Consider the following 22,139-nt stretch of genomic DNA (forward strand, 5'->3'; position numbering starts at 1 on the left):
ACCAATTTACGGGCTCCAGTTTTAAATTCCGTTGAAAATTTTTACTTAAAAATATTTTATGTGAATTTTATTCAAATATTTTCACCCCAGTAAATAAATTCTCTAAATAATAATGTTAATTCGAAGATAATGAAAACGACGCCATTATTTCCCTCCAACACGAAACTTCACATATATTTCGTGCCCTCTCTAGAAACTATTACGTTTTCGATTTAATTTGCATGCAAAATGTATTGAGACACGTCACAAACTCCTATCGGTGTGACGTGAAGCTCCCCCCCCCCTCCAGGGAAACCTCATGGGAACTATTATTTGCTGTTCGTTGTGTAAGTTTAACCTCAAGACTGAGTATTGAAGTTGCAACCGACGAAGTTCAAACATACTCAGACTATGTAACTTCAAGAAGTTGCACGTTCAAATATGATATAACAAGAGCTTTTGATTAAAACTTTAATTTCTTAACAAAATAATAGCATTATGAAAAACAAAATTAAACAAGTCCATTTACTACTTAAGGAGTAACCCATTAAATTTCTGCTTTAAGATATGACAGCATGTACCTACATATGTCGCTCACCTCACTCCTTTCAACAACTTTAAATATCCGTCAATTTTCAGTAGTGCATGTTTTCGGAATGTCCAGAAAATGTACTGTATCCCAGCAAAAGCGGCATATTTTTAACTTAATATTTACCCGCTACAGGGCAGAAAGTGTTGTTTTTGCATTTTGAAGAAAAGGTATTTCTTAATTATTTGTTTAAATATACTTAATGTTTTTCAAATGGAGAAAAAATATTCAGGCTTTACCTAAAAAGATCTGTTGCACAATCAAAAGTCCAATAAGTGACTTGATATTTATTTTTAATATATTTTTAAACTTTGAAAACGATCTCCTGAAAAATCAAGTTTTTTTATATATGACGTTGTTAAGGAGTGAGCGATATTTTAAAAAATATTAAGGCCCAGATCTCGAACGTTCAAATCAGAATGCACTCAGCCACGCCTAGTGCTCTCACACTCATTTTTTTTTATATAAGTATATTGAATATGTTTTAATTTTTTTAGAATAAATAGAAAAAAATCCTTACCTTTCAAGTACTCTTTTCTTTTCAAAACCATTTCATCATTTCAAAGAAAAACTTATTTTTCCATACAAATACGGTGTTTTAGTAAAAAAATTAATTACGTAAAATGTTACCTGGACATGGAGAAAATTAAGTTGCAACTTAACAAATACTTGGCCTTAATTCAATAAACATACATATTTTCAATTTATTATTCCGTAAACAACGTAAAAATTAATTTAAATTATTTACCTATGTTTGTATACTAACATCCTTATGTAACTATTTTATCGAATATGTTCGTTATATTTCCTTTCTTATCGCTGAATTTATCGACAGCACGCAACAAACGCCAATCAAGTTCTACGATAATAATTGATTTTGAACAATTCTAACTTTACACAGTAGTAACACCTATCCAAGTCTATCGATTTCAATATTAAAAGGAACTTAATCCCCTTGATAGTACGCTAATTTTCTATTCTTAATTAGAGTCAATCGATATTCGTATTCAAGCTGATATTCAATATTCATAGCTCAATTTGATATTTTCACCAAGGACATACAGGACCACACTTTATTCTGTTCTAAGTTTACTCCGCGAACTGCGCTAGTAACAAAAGGTTTGGCGAGTTGCCTGTAAGAACGATGGGCCTCCTTGCTCCGCTGGGCTCCTGATACCAGATTCAGGTTACTTTCCGGAAGATTTGGTGCTACGTCATAATAATCATATGGTCTTTCAATATAACCATATGTATTAGAAAACCAACAACATGCTTCATTATTCTTTTTTCTTTAATCCCTTATCCGCACCCCAATGGTGTATAGGGCACTGCATCATATAAACAGTGTTATCTTTATCGTTAACATATGGAGAAAAGATGATCAGCCCTCCGCTTCAGATACCAGTCCAGGGTAGTATTGAATAAATATTAAAGTGAAAAAATCATTTAAATTTATGTGACCCCCCCCCCTGGGAATCGAACCCGGGACCTCCAGAACGGTAACCGAGCATGCTGACCATTACACTACGGAGGCGGACAAACATGCTTCACCCGCTTTTTTATAGTAAAAAAAACGACGAAAACTGTTTTTTTCATATGTTTGTGTTAATATCCCCACAGGATCAAGGGAAAATACGACAATCCTGATTATTAATTCAAACATAAATTGCCACCTTATAAAAAGACGAATAAACTTTTACATTATTCCTTCTATGACATACGACATAGATACAAGAGCCGACACTACGAGAACGAAAAGCCTTCTTAAAATCACCAAAATGAAGACTCTACGACCCATTGCAGGTCTAGCACTTCGCGACAGAATAAGAAGAATCTGTGATTTCGAAGATGTTGTGCGATGGAGAAGAGTAAGAAGACGTTTCTGGAGAGATCATATGGGATGAGCGAGTTCGGATCGAGTGGTGAGGAGGTAACAGACCCCTAGAATAACAGCTGGTTTTCCACCTCCCAGGAACGGACTCCGAGAATTACAGGACACAGTCCTAGCCAAAGAAGAAGAAAAGGAAGAAGATAATTCCTTCATAAAAAAGCAACTATGGAGAACCCCTATTACCTTATTGGAAAGTAATTCTTACTAAAATCTTTTTTTCTTTCATTTTGTTCTCTCTTTCTACTAAAACCTTTTCTCATTCTGAAAAGTTCATTTTAATAATAAATATTGATACGAGAAGCTGTTTTGAACACGCTGAACCTTGTTAGCCTTTATTCACTTGCTAAACAATTTTCATTGCTGAAATGTTCCACATATTTCAGCTACTGAAACTAAATTACCAAAATAGGTGTACATGAACCATTTAGCAGTCAACTATGCGACTAAATCGTCCATTTATCTACCCACAAACATAAAATTAACTACATAAGTATGTACTTATCCCACAAAACAAGCATATAGGCAATTGAAATCTAACTATTATTTCTCATTTTATTATACCAAAAACCGTACTTAAAATGTTTTGGAATTCATTAAAAATAATGTGCGAACAAAGATAACCTACAATAAAATAAATAGTTTATGTAGTTTAATTAGTATAATTTATATTTGAAGCACTAACTTTGTGGTTTTCCACATTTTATTTAGTTAGATTCATTAGTTTAAGTAGTTTATGTAGTTTAAGTGGTTTAAGTAGTTTTAGTAGATTTAGTTGTTTATATACTTTATGCAGTTTAAGTAGTTTACGTAGTTTACGTAGTTTAAGTAATAGATTTATATTATCCACTGACACTTCGTGATGGAATTGCATTTTTAATTTATTATTAGATTAAAACCAATATTTTTAGCTTTTCCACTTTTTTATTTGACCAGCGACCGGGTTTCGTCGTTACCGACATCATCAGACTGGTGAGAGGCTTTACAAATTTGTATGTTATATATAAAAGAAGGCAGGAGTTGATAACCATGATTTGATATAATTTTATGAGAAATTAATTTAATTTTAGTGCAGTTAAGTATTGTATGATATTTTAAATATTTTTTTATAAAGGTTTTTTGTATTGAAAGCACGATTTTATATAAAGTTAAAATAGATTTGTATTTTTTGTAAATGAATTTAAATTATGTAACGAGGTATCAGGAAATGCTGGTTGACGGCTCCTTCCACTAAGCTGTGGTTGTCCGGGGGGAGTCCGAAGTTCTCTGAAATGTAAATTTCCCGGCAGTCATTTCTTATCGACAAGACATTAAGGCATCTATTGTTTCTTTTCTAATGGGTAAAGTAAGGGAGAATGAATGTGTGTTACTTGATCATTTAATATGTCTTTATTATGACAATTTTTTAATCTATTTATTTCCAAAATTTCGAGCCTATCTAATTTTTTACCTTTACTACATTTGTGTAAGATTTTTACATTAAAATTTTTATCGAAATCATGATTTGACTCTATCAAGTGGTTTGCAAAAGTGGAGTTTTCTTTTTTATTTCTCCAACTTTGGACATGTTCGTTTATTCTTATTTTAAACGATCGTCCTGTTTGCCCCACGTATTCAGCACTGCATGATCCACAACTTAATAAATATGAGCCTGAATTTGTTTCTTTTTCCCTTTTATCTTTATTATTAATTAGTATCTTCCCCAGATTTGAATTATTATAAAAGGCTATGGAACATTCATCTTTGTTCGCTAGTTTTCCGATTCTGTTGCTACTATCCCCTATAAAAGATAATTTAGCCCATTTTTTAACTACTTTTGAAGTCTCTGTAATGAGAGCTTTATTTAATTGAGATGTTGCAAGTCTCTTTTGTTTTTTCCTAATTAATTGATCAATTAAACCACATTCATAACCGTTATTGGAGGCTATCGTCTTTATGATATTAAGTTCAGAGTTGTAATTATCATTATTTAATGGGACATACAACAGCCTATGAATTAAACTATGAAATACAGCGAGTTTATGGGAAATATGATGCTTAGATTTGTTATGAATGATGTTATCGCTGTATGTGGGTTTTCTGTAAATCGCAAATTCTAATTTATTGTTTTCGATGCTAATTTTTAAATCAAGGAAATTTATTACTTTACCGCCCAGTTCCATAGTGAATTGAATTGATTTATTAATTTTATTTATTTCTGTTAGGAAAATGTCTAATTGTCTTTGGCTTCCTGACCATACAATTAGTATATCATCGACGTAGCGGCGATAAAATTTAACGTTTTTGAAAGATTTTAATTTTGTAATGGATTTTTCCATATGATCCATGAATATTTCAGCAAGGATCGGTGAAATGGGGCTTCCCATAGCTAAACCTGATTTTTGTACATAATATTTATTATCGAATTGAAAGTAGTTTTGATCTATACAGGTTTTAATTAAGTTACTAATATCTTTTTTCATTATTGGATTTTTTCCTTTTACATCCATAATATCATTAATTACTACTTTAAGTTCATCTGTTGGAACATTAGTGAATAAACTAACAACATCAAAAGACACGAGGGTAAGATTTTCTGAAATTGCTACGTTTTTAAGGTTATCTATTAATTCTAATGAATTTTGGATTCCATAACTAGGTTTAAATTTCAAAATATTTTTGATGACGTGGTTTCCAAATTTGGCTAATTTATAAGCAGGTGCTGAAGTATATGACACTACAGGTCTTACCGGCATATCTTTTTTGTGAACTTTCGGTTGTCCATAAAGGCGTGGACATTGAGGGTTCATGGCCGTGAGTCTACGGGCATGAAAATCATCTTTTATGAGCGTTATACAAGTTTTTAAGATAAATTTAACATCAGAGTTAAATTTTGGGGTTGGATCTTTACTACAAGGTATAGAATTGCTGGAATTTATAATTAATTGTACTTTTTGTAAGTAATCTTGTTTGTTTAAGATTACTGTTGAATTGCCTTTATCAGCTTTGGAAATAATAAGGTTATGTTCAGAAATTTTGGATTTTAACGACTTTATTGTATAAGAATCTAACGTATTAAAATTAGTTTTTTCTTTTTCGTGGTATTTTTTTAATAATTTTTGAACATTCATATTTTACCGCCATGTTTTTCGATATTGCTATGTCCGCATCAATAGCTAAGTTTTCAAAGTCTTTTGTTTTTAAAGGTACGTTTGGACAGTATTTTAACCCCTTTTCTAAGAGTTCAATCTCTTGATTGTTAAATTTCACTTTAGTCGTATTAATAACTTTATCATAAAAAGTTTTTTGCGGTATTGGGCATGAGTTTAATGTTTTTGTTTTTTGTTGTTGGGACCAAATTAAAAGTTTTTTACTCTGTTTTTTGTACGTTGCGTGGATTTTATTTTTAACTATATCCTGTGTATCTCGATGTAAAATATCAAATTCGATTTTATGTAACTGGTTGGTAAGTAACGTGTGAATGTGAAATAAGTATGTACTCACGTTATCTCGTATCGCGTACCATTTCTTCATTTCCATAGTGACCCATGTTTTGCAGGCCACTATGATGGCTCTCCTCGCTGCTGCAGAGTCCGCCTTTGTCCGGATGCTGACGTATCTCGGCACCAGGTTCCTCTTCTTACACTCCTTGTTGAACCACAAATGTTGGGTTGCCATTTGCCGTTTACAACATAACTTTATGTAAAGCTTTGTCAGTTGCACTACGCTAGCACTTTTTAATAGATTTATATTATCCACTGACACTTCGTGATGGAATTGCATTTTTAATTTATTATTAGATTAAAACCAATATTTTTAGCTTTTCCACTTTTTTATTTGACCAGCGACCGGGTTTCGTCGTTACCGACATCATCAGACTGGTGAGAGGCTTTACAAATTTGTATGTTATATATAAAAGAAGGCAGGAGTTGATAACCATGATTTGATATAATTTTATGAGAAATTAATTTAATTTTAGTGAATTTAAGTATTGTATGATATTTTAAATATTTTTTTATAAAGGTTTTTTGTATTGAAAGCACGATTTTATATAAAGTTAAAATAGATTTGTATTTTTTGTAAATGAATTTAAATTATGTAACGAGGTATCAGGAAATGCTGGTTGACGGCTCCTTCCACTAAGCTGTGGTTGTCCGGGGGGAGTCCGAAGTTCTCTGAAATGTAAATTTCCCGGCAGTCATTTCTTATCGACAAGACATTAAGGCATCTATTGTTTCTTTTCTAATGGGTAAAGTAAGGGAGAATGAATGTGTGTTACTTGATCATTTAATATGTCTTTATTATGACAATTTTTTAATCTATTTATTTCCAAAATTTCGAGCCTATCTAATTTTTTACCTTTACTACATTTGTGTAAGATTTTTACATTAAAATTTTTATCGAAATCATGATTTGACTCTATCAAGTGGTTTGCAAAAGTGGAGTTTTCTTTTTTATTTCTCCAACTTTGGACATGTTCGTTTATTCTTATTTTAAACGATCGTCCTGTTTGCCCCACGTATTCAGCACTGCATGATCCACAAGTCTCTTTTGTTTTTTCCTAATTAATTGATCAATTAAACCACATTCATAACCGTTATTGGAGGCTATCGTCTTTATGATATTAAGTTCAGAGTTGTAATTATCATTATTTAATGGGACATACAACAGCCTATGAATTAAACTATGAAATACAGCGAGTTTATGGGAAATATGATGCTTAGATTTGTTATGAATGATGTTATCGCTGTATGTGGGTTTTCTGTAAATCGCAAATTCTAATTTATTGTTTTCGATGCTAATTTTTAAATCAAGGAAATTTATTACTTTACCGCCCAGTTCCATAGTGAATTGAATTGATTTATTAATTTTATTTATTTCTGTTAGGAAAATGTCTAATTGTCTTTGGCTTCCTGACCATACAATTAGTATATCATCGACGTAGCGGCGATAAAATTTAACGTTTTTGAAAGATTTTAATTTTGTAATGGATTTTTCCATATGATCCTCATCCATATGAGGCTCATATTTATTAAGTTGTGGATCATGCAGTGCTGAATACGTGGGGCAAACAGGACGATCGTTTAAAATAAGAATAAACGAACATGTCCAAAGTTGGAGAAATAAAAAAGAAAACTCCACTTTTGCAAACCACTTGATAGAGTCAAATCATGATTTCGATAAAAATTTTAATGTAAAAATCTTACACAAATGTAGTAAAGGTAAAAAATTAGATAGGCTCGAAATTTTGGAAATAAATAGATTAAAAAATTGTCATAATAAAGACATATTAAATGATCAAGTAACACACATTCATTCTCCCTTACTTTACCCATTAGAAAAGAAACAATAGATGCCTTAATGTCTTGTCGATAAGAAATGACTGCCGGGAAATTTACATTTCAGAGAACTTCGGACTCCCCCCGGACAACCACAGCTTAGTGGAAGGAGCCGTCAACCAGCATTTCCTGATACCTCGTTACATAATTTAAATTCATTTACAAAAAATACAAATCTATTTTAACTTTATATAAAATCGTGCTTTCAATACAAAAAACCTTTATAAAAAAATATTTAAAATATCATACAATACTTAAATTCACTAAAATTAAATTAATTTCTCATAAAATTATATCAAATCATGGTTATCAACTCCTGCCTTCTTTTATATATAACATACAAATTTGTAAAGCCTCTCACCAGTCTGATGATGTCGGTAACGACGAAACCCGGTCGCTGGTCAAATAAAAAAGTGGAAAAGCTAAAAATATTGGTTTTAATCTAATAATAAATTAAAAATGCAATTCCATCACGAAGTGTCAGTGGATAATATAAATCTATTAAAAAGTGCTAGCGTAGTGCAACTGACAAAGCTTTACATAAAGTTATGTTGTAAACGGCAAATGGCAACCCAACATTTGTGGTTCAACAAGGAGTGTAAGAAGAGGAACCTGGTGCCGAGATACGTCAGCATCCGGACAAAGGCGGACTCTGCAGCAGCGAGGAGAGCCATCATAGTGGCCTGCAAAACATGGGTCACTATGGAAATGAAGAAATGGTACGCGATACGAGATAACGTGAGTACATACTTATTTCACATTCACACGTTACTTACCAACCAGTTACATAAAATCGAATTTGATATTTTACATCGAGATACACAGGATATAGTTAAAAATAAAATCCACGCAACGTACAAAAAACAGAGTAAAAAACTTTTAATTTGGTCCCAACAACAAAAAACAAAAACATTAAACTCATGCCCAATACCGCAAAAAACTTTTTATGATAAAGTTATTAATACGACTAAAGTGAAATTTAACAATCAAGAGATTGAACTCTTAGAAAAGGGGTTAAAATACTGTCCAAATGTACCTTTAAAAACAAAAGACTTTGAAAACTTAGCTATTGATGCGGACATAGCAATATCGAAAAACATGGCGGTAAAATATGAATGTTCAAAAATTATTAAAAAAATACCACGAAAAAGAAAAAACTAATTTTAATACGTTAGATTCTTATACAATAAAGTCGTTAAAATCCAAAATTTCTGAACATAACCTTATTATTTCCAAAGCTGATAAAGGCAATTCAACAGTAATCTTAAACAAACAAGATTACTTACAAAAAGTACAATTAATTATAAATTCCAGCAATTCTATACCTTGTAGTAAAGATCCAACCCCAAAATTTAACTCTGATGTTAAATTTATCTTAAAAACTTGTATAACGCTCATAAAAGATGATTTTCATGCCCGTAGACTCACGGCCATGAACCCTCAATGTCCACGCCTTTATGGACAACCGAAAGTTCACAAAAAAGATATGCCGGTAAGACCTGTAGTGTCATATACTTCAGCACCTGCTTATAAATTAGCCAAATTTGGAAACCACGTCATCAAAAATATTTTGAAATTTAAACCTAGTTATGGAATCCAAAATTCATTAGAATTAATAGATAACCTTAAAAACGTAGCAATTTCAGAAAATCTTACCCTCGTGTCTTTTGATGTTGTTAGTTTATTCACTAATGTTCCAACAGATGAACTTAAAGTAGTAATTAATGATATTATGGATGTAAAAGGAAAAAATCCAATAATGAAAAAAGATATTAGTAACTTAATTAAAACCTGTATAGATCAAAACTACTTTCAATTCGATAATAAATATTATGTACAAAAATCAGGTTTAGCTATGGGAAGCCCCATTTCACCGATCCTTGCTGAAATATTCATGGATCATATGGAAAAATCCATTACAAAATTAAAATCTTTCAAAAACGTTAAATTTTATCGCCGCTACGTCGATGATATACTAATTGTATGGTCAGGAAGCCAAAGACAATTAGACATTTTCCTAACAGAAATAAATAAAATTAATAAATCAATTCAATTCACTATGGAACTGGGCGGTAAAGTAATAAATTTCCTTGATTTAAAAATTAGCATCGAAAACAATAAATTAGAATTTGCGATTTACAGAAAACCCACATACAGCGATAACATCATTCATAACAAATCTAAGCATCATATTTCCCATAAACTCGCTGTATTTCATAGTTTAATTCATAGGCTGTTGTATGTCCCATTAAATAATGATAATTACAACTCTGAACTTAATATCATAAAGACGATAGCCTCCAATAACGGTTATGAATGTGGTTTAATTGATCAATTAATTAGGAAAAAACAAAAGAGACTTGCAACATCTCAATTAAATAAAGCTCTCATTACAGAGACTTCAAAAGTAGTTAAAAAATGGGCTAAATTATCTTTTATAGGGGATAGTAGCAACAGAATCGGAAAACTAGCGAACAAAGATGAATGTTCCATAGCCTTTTATAATAATTCAAATCTGGGGAAGATACTAATTAATAATAAAGATAAAAGGGAAAAAGAAACAAATTCAGGCTCATATTTATTAAGTTGTGGATCATGCAGTGCTGAATACGTGGGGCAAACAGGACGATCGTTTAAAATAAGAATAAACGAACATGTCCAAAGTTGGAGAAATAAAAAAGAAAACTCCACTTTTGCAAACCACTTGATAGAGTCAAATCATGATTTCGATAAAAATTTTAATGTAAAAATCTTACACAAATGTAGTAAAGGTAAAAAATTAGATAGGCTCGAAATTTTGGAAATAAATAGATTAAAAAATTGTCATAATAAAGACATATTAAATGATCAAGTAACACACATTCATTCTCCCTTACTTTACCCATTAGAAAAGAAACAATAGATGCCTTAATGTCTTGTCGATAAGAAATGACTGCCGGGAAATTTACATTTCAGAGAACTTCGGACTCCCCCCGGACAACCACAGCTTAGTGGAAGGAGCCGTCAACCAGCATTTCCTGATACCTCGTTACATAATTTAAATTCATTTACAAAAAATACAAATCTATTTTAACTTTATATAAAATCGTGCTTTCAATACAAAAAACCTTTATAAAAAAATATTTAAAATATCATACAATACTTAAATTCACTAAAATTAAATTAATTTCTCATAAAATTATATCAAATCATGGTTATCAACTCCTGCCTTCTTTTATATATAACATACAAATTTGTAAAGCCTCTCACCAGTCTGATGATGTCGGTAACGACGAAACCCGGTCGCTGGTCAAATAAAAAAGTGGAAAAGCTAAAAATATTGGTTTTAATCTAATAATAAATTAAAAAAGTAGTTTAAGTAGTTTAGGCAGATAAAGTAGTTTAAGTATTACAGTTTATCCAGTTATAAAAAATAATGTTTTTTTTCTCATTTTAATATTTATTCTATATTGTCTTTAACTAGTACCTGAAGTGTAGGCTTAATCACCTTGGGTACATGTAATAAATGATCAAATTAATATCGCATCGATTTCATGCAGTATTCTATGCACGGGTTAATAGTAATAGTGAGTAAACTAGATATATAATTTCCTCTGTATTAGAACAATTCAATAGATGCATGAAATGCATAAATGAAGACTCTAAGGAGTATATCTGGCAAGAGTCTACAAGATAGAATAAGGAACATTAGTATAAAAGAAATATGCGAAATCGAAGATGTCATTAGGTGGAGAAGGCAACAAAGAAGGCAATGGTATGAGCATATGAGTAGAATGAAACCATCCAGACTCCCCCACATTGCACACGGTCAACCATTAGGTAGACGACTCTCGGACAGACCACCAAAGAGGTGATTTTACAACTGGGAATTCAAATCGCAGGAAGTTGATCCCTCTTAAAAACAGGCCACAGAAGAAGAAGAAGAAGAGTTAAATGAAAAGAAAACACGCTGAACGCGATGTAAAACATTCTGTTTTTATATTCTCTTCTATTCCCGTGACAAATGAAAATAATACCGCTTGTTTTATAAGAGTGTTGTTTATTTTTTCAAATGTTCATGTTTCAATATTTGCAATCGCAATATTGCCATGCCCATGGTTGGGTTGGTCGAAAATGGAATTTAAAAATCGTATTTTACATTTTGCGTACAAATGAAGCTTTTTTCGTTTTCCACGTTTTATTTCATAGTGCCAACCTGTACCGCCTACTAATAAATTAAAATATATTATTGACATGGACATCCATGAGTAGGTACAATAGAATATGATTACAAACTTCGTCATAAAAAAAATTGTCTTTTGTAATATTTATTCATTATTTAAATATTGTCCGCCTCCGTAGTGTAATGGTCAGCACCCTTGGCTCCCGTACTACAGTTCCGGGTTTGATTCCCAGAAGGGAGGGGTTCAAATAAATATAAGTGATTTTTTCACTCTAAAATTTATTCAATACGACCCTGGACTGGTACCTGCAACGGAAAGCTGATCCTTTTCCTTCATGTGTTAACGATCAAGATAACACACCTTTTATATGATGCAGTGTCCTATGTGGATAAGAGTTTAAATATGAATATATGTTAGTATACATATATATATATATATATATATATATATATATATATATATATATATATATATATATATATATATATATATATATATATATATATATATATATATATATATATATATATATATATATACATATATAAATATATATATATAACATATTGTAGAAACTACTATATTCACATTTCCTTACCAGTAATAACAAAATGTAATACTATATTTCACATATCGGACGCAGCAATTTCGGAATGGATTCCTCCCGGGGTTTGAACATTCTAACCGACTGACTGGCTGAATAGAATGCAAAAAGCTTTTGTGATAAAGTTGGGTCAAAGTTGCCACAAAAATGGGCCCACAATGGGCTCTGTCGGCGAGTGGTTGCAATTATAATGAACGCATTATCCTTACCACATTTTGTGCGCCACAAACGAGCTTCAATGTGAAATTATAGCACAATGGATATTATTACCTTGATTTGTGAGTCGCGAAATTTATTTTATAATCAATTTCGTTCGAAAATAATATGAATGAACTTTGACAAAAGTCGTATTACGTTATACGAGTATTACTGGTAAAAATCAATATTTCATTTTACAATTGTACTGTATTATTTTTCTTATTAACAAAAAACCTTTATTTTAAACCGAACTTGAGACCTTTGCATGTAAGCCAAGAAGGCAGACCATTAATAAACTGCCAAAACACAAATAATGCCATTTTTTATAATATCTATCAATTTTTAATTTAAGTTTTACATAAATACCTACCGCTATTTCTTTAAACCCATTGTGACACGTGAACGGTGTTTGAAAATGGTGCGAAATACATCGAAACACGTGTCACAATATATTCTATATACCGGATTCAAGACGTACCCGTCTCTTCGTTATGACAATCGCTACTCCAGTATGCATTAAGACTATACGTCACTACCATGGCACTATTCACACACTTACAACCAGAAAAATTACCGTTTTTAAGCGTTTTTAGTCGACCCGAGGACCAACATGCACTAAGGATCGCAGAATTCTATTCAATTTCAATTCAATTTATTTATTTTAATTAATATATACATTACAAACTATAAAAAATTTAAATCGTATACATTAAAATAAAATATATGCAAGAACTATTGCTAAATGTGTAGAAGAATCCCGCTTAGGAAAACAACATGCACTGAAGGTCGAGGTCTGACATGCACTTTTTGTGCCGGTTTATATTAAGTGTCCTGACGAAGAGACAGGTACGTATTTAAACCGATAAATTGAAGTCTCGGTGATTGGTTATCAAAAAAAAAAGAATGAAAATTTTTCAAAATTCCCTCACATCTGAAGACGTCGTAGATGAGCGCGTACACCCTCCTCATCTCGTGGTCGTCGTCGAAGGCGACGCTGAGCGCCGGGCGCTCGAGCAGGCGCGCCGCCTTGGCGAGCTCGCGCGGGCCCCACGGAGGGCCGGCGCCCGCGGGCACGCGCGGCGAGGGCGCCGCCCCGGCGCCGGGCAGCGCGCGCGAGCCGCGCCGCGACGCGCCCGCCGCCTGGTTGAGCGCTGCCCACGGGTCCGTCGTGCTGTCCGCGCGCGACCAGCGCCGCACGGACTTGAGCTTGTCCAGGGCGGACACCTCGGCCTCCGTAGGCTGGCTGAAAGATAACAAAACATTTTTTGTTTCTTTTATCTTAAGAATTCTTTATTTACAGCCGTAGCCAATTTGTTCATAATTTTATTTTTATTTAAATATAAATGATAATATGTTATGCGTTTCGTCTTATTAAGACATTATCATACACACTAATGTCTTGGTAAGAGTAAACGCGTCACAAAGTATCATGTATATGTGAATAAAAGTAGAATTCAATCAAATAACCTTGTTTAATTATGGATATATTACTTTTTAAAAAAATATTCTGTTCCACATGTATGCATCTCCTCAAACAAACACGACGATTATTTCGACTATAAAAAACTATTTAACCTTTTATGTATCAAATATGAAATCAAAAACTGATTTTTTGAGTTTGCTAAGTTGTATTTTATTGTATAAAAAACACATAAATATCGTTTTTTACTATTATTTCGCCCAGTTGTGGCAAATACCATGACATAACATGATCTCTTTTTACATTTTGGGCATTACATTTAGGTGGTCAAACATACGAACAATTAGATACATAAAATTGACATCGTCAAGGTGTCTACTTCTAGAATTTTTCAGCTTTTTTATTAATTAAATCGAGTGTTTACTCACTTCAATATTACCATAATTCAAAACAAATTTCCAAAACGATATGCCACAATATTATCGTGAAAACTTTGCATAATTTTGATTGGATATCATTTCCATGAAAATCTTCGTAATCTTTTACATTTTATTGTTTTAAAACACTATTAATTTTCATTTCGCGTTCTCCAAATTCAAGACATTACAAGCAGAAACATCTCATGCCATTTTGACGTAAAAAGATATTGTTTATTACTTTTGTTTCGGTTTTGGCACTTAATGTTATTAATTTGAAATTAACTTTCGTAGGTACCTAGTGTTGCCATTTATATTTTTATATCATTTTCGCATGAAAGTTTCGATTCTTCCAAGTAGGTACCACTACCATGACCGTAAAATCGCAAATCGCAGTGTTTATTTTCAAAACTTACTATTTTTCGTATAAAATAATAAGGGAAACTAAATAATATCCTGAAGATAAATAAATCGACTTGTGCCTTTGAATCTCGTGTTTTCGTAACATTCTCTTAAAAGTATAAAACGAAAGAGTTCTAATAATTCCATCCGCTATAAAATTGTTCGTCATAGAATCACTGGCAGTTTACTGCGGTTAACATACAAATTCGCCGTAATATTTTTATTTGTTTTTGTAAGATATATATCTAAACGGTTATGTATGTGGCCCATGAAAAACATTTGTTCTGAGCATTACGCTATTTATCTCCGTGTTAAAGGGTTTTTCTACTATCTGCAGAGTAATATTATGAATTCATGCACCCCATTGCAGAGACAGGGTGAAACGTTCGGTATTTGCCTTTATCGGAAAGGGGAATAGTTGTTGATCACGAGAGAGCGTAGATAAAATACCCCAATAGACTTCGTGCTGCGTTCAAATTGCATATTCTGACATAGGAGGTCATGGACAAATATAAAACGTCAAAGTAAACCCTAGAACCACCTAGAACGACAAAGCTTACAGCCTAAAAAGATCTGTTGTACAGTAAAAAGTTCAATAAGTGGCTTGATATTTATTTTTAAAACATTGTGTTTTATTTTTAAACTTTAAAAACGTTCTCCTGAAAAATCAAGTTTTTTGATTTATGACGTTCTTGAAAGAAGTGAGCGATATGTTACCCAGAGAATTTGTCATTTTTCGTAAAATCGACTTACATGGATCTGGCAGATTTTGAAAGTAGGCGACACATATATAAAATAGAACCCAATCAAGGATCCAAAATAAATAAACTGAAAAAATACTTTATGGAAAGATACATGTGTTAGTGATAAGTTCTATTTTCTCGTGATTTTAACAATGTCATATATTTTATTCGTCTCATATCTTCGTTCGCTCATATATTTTCCTCCAGTACGGTAGCAGAGCGTGCTGACCATTACACTATGGAGGCGGACAAGACAAAATTTTAGAGTGAAAAAACACATATTTAATTATTTTGACCCTGTTTTGGGAATCGAACCCCGGACACCGTACTGAAAATCATACCAATACTTATAAATAACAATTTTACCATCGCGCATACTTTCCTTTTCCCGGTATGAGAGTAGTTCGGCTTATTATTGCATCAAAGTAAACAAGTTGTTTAGGGAACTTACATTTAATAATATAATAGTTACTGCCTTGGTAATGTTTTGTCCTAGTTACGAAGTCATGCTATCGAACATGAAACATGTAACCAAAATAATTCAAATTTTAACCTGATTATTGAAGTTAGAAACATCTGTTTTTAACTTCAATAATCATGTTGAAAACATCTGTTATTACAGGCTACAGTAGTGATATTATTCATTAGCCAAAAAAAACATAATTTTTGTCTAATAAAAAAAATAAACACTAAAATATTGTTAAATATTAAATAATAATCTACACCTAGGTATTTAGCTAAAACTTATGACGTCACAAAAAGTCTACCCTGACAAGGTTTCTCCCTCGGGCCATTCGTCTTTATTTATCTCGGTCATCCTGACAAGCTTGCTCCGCAGGAATACCGCATAATAAATTAAACACATAAATATTGTTAAATAATAAATAATAATCAATTATGTAACAATAACGTGCATACTATTGACGAAGGAAAGCAAAAAGTACCTAGATACGATACTATTTTGCAATAACGACAAAAATTTAACCGTAAATATCCTATTAATATTTTATATTAAAATTTCTTGATGAAGCCCCATTGTAATCCAGTATTTTCATTTAAAACACCGTTTTTTTTAGTATTCTAAATATATTTAAACAATTTTTACCTATAAAATCAATAATTCAGTGCCATTTCGTCAACTGGGTTTACTTTGCATCAAATAATAAGCAGTTTGAAAAAAGTCTGTTACTTAGATGTTTACTGATAAAATAAAATAGGAATAGATAGATCCATTTCAGATCCATTGACATTGAAAATAAATCTTTCTCGAATTCATTTTGCAATTGGCAGGAATCGAACCCGTGACGCCAATTTCCCAGTCGAGCGTCTAACCAACTACGCCACGGCGTGAGTGTGTTAAAAGGTGGGTGTGTGTAAAAGGTGGCTTTTTTTAAGTAAATTTACTCTATATTTCGTACATACTTTTCATCGTGATATTTATTATAATATTTTCATGAATTATTTTTAGCATCGTTATAAACCTCTTTCAACTGAACTTGTTATAGCATTTATGCAATATCACTTTTATCATTAGACTAGTTGGGTCCTAAAGCACCTATATTTATAAGAATACTTTTTAATAGGTCTTCCGGCAGTTTTCACGGACTTTCCAAGTTACAACATAAAACTTTTTTAGTTTTCTTCCTCGCGAGGTTTTAATGATATTCCCGTAGAGTAATGATGAACATAGGTTAAGTCAATTATTAGGTTATTAAAAATGATAACCCAAACTTTACTTTAAACTATAGGGTCGTTTATCAAATAGGTAATTATTATCGTAAATTATAGCTGTGTAGTTTTATACCGAAATCGACTAAAATGACAGGAGTAAAATAAGATGATGAAAAAAGTTTTTATTTATATACTTATTATTTTACCGCGTACGCGCATTATAGGGACCGTTTTATATAAGGTAATCATGTTTGTATGTAGTAAGTTGTTAAGGCGAGAACAAAATGAAAAGTTCAGTCTGCTTTTTTTTAGGTATCAGTTCCTATAACCAACGCATTTTGTCAAATTTACGTTTTTAAAGATACTTTATTTTTTAAATAAAACAAACATATCGGTATGCATAATAATTATGTTTAATAATAAAAATAATCGTGAAGAGTTAATTTATTTTTTTTTCAGTTATATAGGAATTTGGATTTCATTAGAAGCGGATGAAATTTATTATAGATGGCTCAACTTGGCATGAAATAACTATCGCTCCAGTTTATATGAAAAAAAAAACATAATAATCTGAGCATCTCAAGGCTTACGACCTGGCATTTGGTTGGCTTAAGCGATCATATAACGTTATACACCTGTGTAAAGTTCACTTTTCTGCCCATTATTGAAATATACGAAATCATCTACCCGTTCCAAAATTTCCCCATTTACTACTATTTTACATTCAGATCTTCATTAATCTATTTCGAAAACCATGACTTTCGATTTTTCAACATCAATTCTAGAAATTATTTCTAGAATTATTTTTTTATTATTTTAGGTCCCGTAGCTAGTATCACAGACTCTTGAGTCAGTTTCTGGGTTCGAACCCACTCTACCACAATTTGATACCTATTTTTAATAAAGAGAGCCGCTTAGGCTCAAAGAAATAGTATAAAATTGTATTTCATACTTTTTCTTTGAGCCTAAGCCTATATAAAAAAGAATTTTTGTATATTATAAATACACAAATATTTATATATTGTAACACCAGATAGTAAAATTCCATTTAAAATTTTCGGGTAATACATCCAAAATTAAACAAGGTTATTGGATTGAATTCTACTTTTATTATAATATACACAATGATGTATATTGTGACATGTTTCGTCTTATCAAGACATTATTAACTGCTATTTGAGAACGTCTTGATAAGACGAATCGCGTCACAATATATTATACATCATTGCGTTTATTTAAATAAAAGTAGAATTCAATCAAATAACCTTGTTTAATTTTGGACATGTTCCCCAAAAACACATATTTATATTTCTTTTTGAATACACCTTGGACACCATTGACGCGGTTTTGAGGTATTAAAAATAATGACAAGTTAATAGGGGTGAAAGTATGTGGTGGAACGGTAATATGGCACATTACCCTAGTTTAGTTTACTTACAACTGCCATGCTAAGTGGTTCTGTATACTGGTAATAGGTTGAGCTCACGCACGGCGTGAAGCTCACACTCCATCCATCACGCACGCCTGGAAACTGGAAACTTCGCGCAACTGTCAACTATTCACGGGATGGAAAATGCCTTCACGTGCCGATATTCGTGAAAAACTTGTAAAACTCGCAGGAGTTCGATTGAAAGTTTTGAATTTTTTCCGAAGGAATTTCGCCTTTGCCAACACGCCATAATCATGTTTAATTTCGACTGGCCAACGTCAAAAGTAAAAAGTTAAAGTAAAGAGAAAAACTCTAAAATTCTATCAGTCACTTGAAAGGTTATGAAAAGATTGCAATGGATAATCATATCTAAAAAAATCAACAGAATTTAGAAAATAAAGTGAATCATTTAATAGAAAATGCTAGGTTTGGATCATACCAAATAAGAAATTCATTCAAACCCTTTTCCGCACCCCAATGGTGCATAGGGCACTGCATTATAAACACAGTGTTATCTTGATCGTTAACACACGAAGGAAAGGTGATCAGCCTTCCGCTTCAGGTACCAGTCCAGGGTAATATTGAATAAATATTAGAGTGAAAAAATCACTTATATTCATTTGACCCCCCCCTGTGAATCGAACCCGGGACCTCCAGAACGGCAGAACGGAATTTACAGAGCTCTTTTTTTTAAATACTTATTTTAATTAAATTGATTTTATTGTAAATAATTTACCTACAAGTTCTCTTTCTAAAGATAAGACTCATAACTTGTATTGGTGCATATTAAACGAACCTAAATCTAGTATCGGTTTGTAATCTTGTATTTTTGTTCTGTTTGCAATCGTGTTTTAACTACAGCAACCATTATTTGCAAAGTTTGATATTTTCTAAAAAGAAAGTGAAGCTGAAAATGTGCATATTTTGTTTTAAATGGATTTATTTTTGCAAAACAAATAGATTTAATTGCTTTATTTATTCATATTCTTTTTTGACTTCTCAACATAGATGAAGAAGAATATGGAAGTCTAGATATTTTCGGGATTTACGACCGTCATACGCTGGTTTAAGTGATTACTTTACACACGTGTAACATTCACCGATTCTACCCATGATTGAGAAGTACACTATTCAAATTCTTGTAAGTTCTATATGATATATATGGTTCAATTTCGAATCACAATGCATGAATCAATAGAGTTTCACTAGATACACCTATTGGTGAGATGAAAAAAGCTTTTTTATTGAACAGAAACTCTTTCATTTGTATGTGAGGTATTTGGACACAATCAAAATGTTGTAAATGCTTTATTTGTAGAGGACAGGTCCGTTTGAAATGCGCCGACACACGATTTTCTAATTACTTATTAATTTCTGATATATCAAAAAATTGTTTCTTATGGACCTTACGAGTGTACTTAAATGCTTTAAAAACATTACTTAATACAATTAAAATATAACTTTGTTTTAAAATCACTATAAAAGATAATAGTAATTTTTAAATAATGTTACATTTTAATTATAAAATGGAAAATCATAAAGTTAGTGCTTCAAATAAAAATTATATTACTTTATCTGTCATAAATATAGAGCCTTACTCGTCCATCTCCCTCTGTTTTTCCACCAGCCTGAAGTAAATCTTGAGCCTGAACTCCATGTCACTGGGCAGCACCAGCGTGTCCAATTCCGGACGCTGCTCGTCTTCCCTCAGCAGTTCCTCCTGGCGGAAGATCTCCTCCAGGATCCTGGGATATATGGCGAATATATTCCCGTCTGCCAGCCCGCTCAGGTGGACCCAAAGCTGGTTGGTCTCGTCGCATGACTTCTCATTCATCGCCATTTTAATCGGACTTTACACCATTCACGCACTAACGTTTATAAATCGCTAATAATTGAGACTGTTAGTCATTTGAATTGTTTATCTACATATTTGTTATAATACACTGCCCAAATGATATTTTTCATTTCTATCCTAAAAACAGAACACAAAGAATTAAGCGCCTCAAAAAATGCGTAAAATATCGTTTTAAAACTTTTCTGCTTGAATTCCTAATAGGTAATTAAACTGTCCGCCTCCGTAATGTAATGGTCTGGAGATCCAGGGTTCGATTCCCTGGGGGGGTCAAATAAATATAAGTGATATCTTTACTTTCATTTTTTATATTATCCTGGATTGGTACCTCAAGTGGAGGGCTAATCACCTTTCATGCATGTGTTAACAATCAAGATAACACTGCTTTGATGCAGTGTCCTATGCACCATCGGAGTGCTAAAAGATTTGATGAATAAGAAATAAATTGAAAGAAAATTTTAAAAAATAAGGGGATCGTATATCACAAGTCGTTTTATAAAACAATGTAACAACAACTAAAAAAAACAGAAATTTCCCAGAATAATTATTTATTTATTCATATATTATAAATATTGGTTACTCGACACATTTACAGTTCATCGGTAGAAAATTACAATATCCAAATCACTATTTTTTTCCGTATAAACTGTTTACTGTATAAATATATTTCAATACTCCATTTCCATGGTAAGTGAGCCATTATTCTATTTTAGATAATATATTCGGACCATTACGATTTAGCATAATAATATGTACCTAATTATAAACGATAAAATAACCGTAAAAATGAATCATAGTCTGTGACAAGCCTCATAATAAAAATAGAACATATTTAATTCGTAATCAAGGGTAGGTATCTCAAAAGCAGCATTTATTCCATAGCTACAAGAAAAGCTAAAAAAAGTAATCTTATACTAGAGAAAGTCTTTTTGTTTTAATTAAAATACCAATCTAAATGTGTTTTCCTAAGTAAATAGTATAACATGTATTGTATGTTTTAATTCTATAATGTGTGTAGTTTTTTTTTCAATGCGATTAATGTAAATTAACTGTAAGTTCATCTAACCCTTATCCACACCCAATGGTGTATAGGGCACTGCATCGTATCGGCGTAATGTTATCTTGATCGAAACTTACATGAAGGCAAACTGATCAATCATGAGCCTTAGATTAAATAAAAACTGTACATTAGATAAAAAAACGATTGGAAAAATACGACTGATAAAAAAACAACCCCAAGGAGGTAATTATCAAACAAAACAAAAGAAAAACGTGGGCCGAAAAAAATTTTTTGAATTCTTGCAAAAATAATTTCTTCTAATTTTTTCTAAATTTTAAATAATTTTCTTCCGAAAAAGGCAATTTTTGGTTAACTATGTTCTAATTTCGATTTAAAAAATGCAATTTTGAGGCTCCATCGGTCTAATACTGAATTTGACAAAATTCAAAAGTTAAAATTTCAAATTT

General features: G+C 31.9%; 1 protein-coding gene across 1 annotated transcript in view; it reads right to left on the reverse strand.

Annotated features, from left to right (window-relative positions):
- The window catches only part of LOC148310646 (uncharacterized), a 33,211-nt gene extending 18,419 nt beyond the window's left edge, over positions 1-14,792 (reverse strand). The window contains exons 1-2 of the mRNA XM_088258122.1: positions 14,588-14,792; positions 13,669-13,982 (exon numbers count right to left, since the gene is read on the reverse strand). Coding sequence (XP_088114248.1) covers positions 13,669-13,982; positions 14,588-14,601 — 328 coding nt within the window. The 5' untranslated portion in view covers positions 14,602-14,792. The remainder of the gene's footprint in view (positions 1-13,668; positions 13,983-14,587) is intronic.
- Between the last annotated feature and the right edge of the window lie 7,347 nt (positions 14,793-22,139).

The sequence above is a fragment of the Brachycentrus maculatus genome, unplaced genomic scaffold (genome assembly GCF_059751285.1).
Source record: "Brachycentrus maculatus isolate JH-2025_06_01 unplaced genomic scaffold, ASM5975128v1 h1tg000090l, whole genome shotgun sequence".
NCBI classification, from domain to species: domain Eukaryota; kingdom Metazoa; phylum Arthropoda; class Insecta; order Trichoptera; family Brachycentridae; genus Brachycentrus; species Brachycentrus maculatus.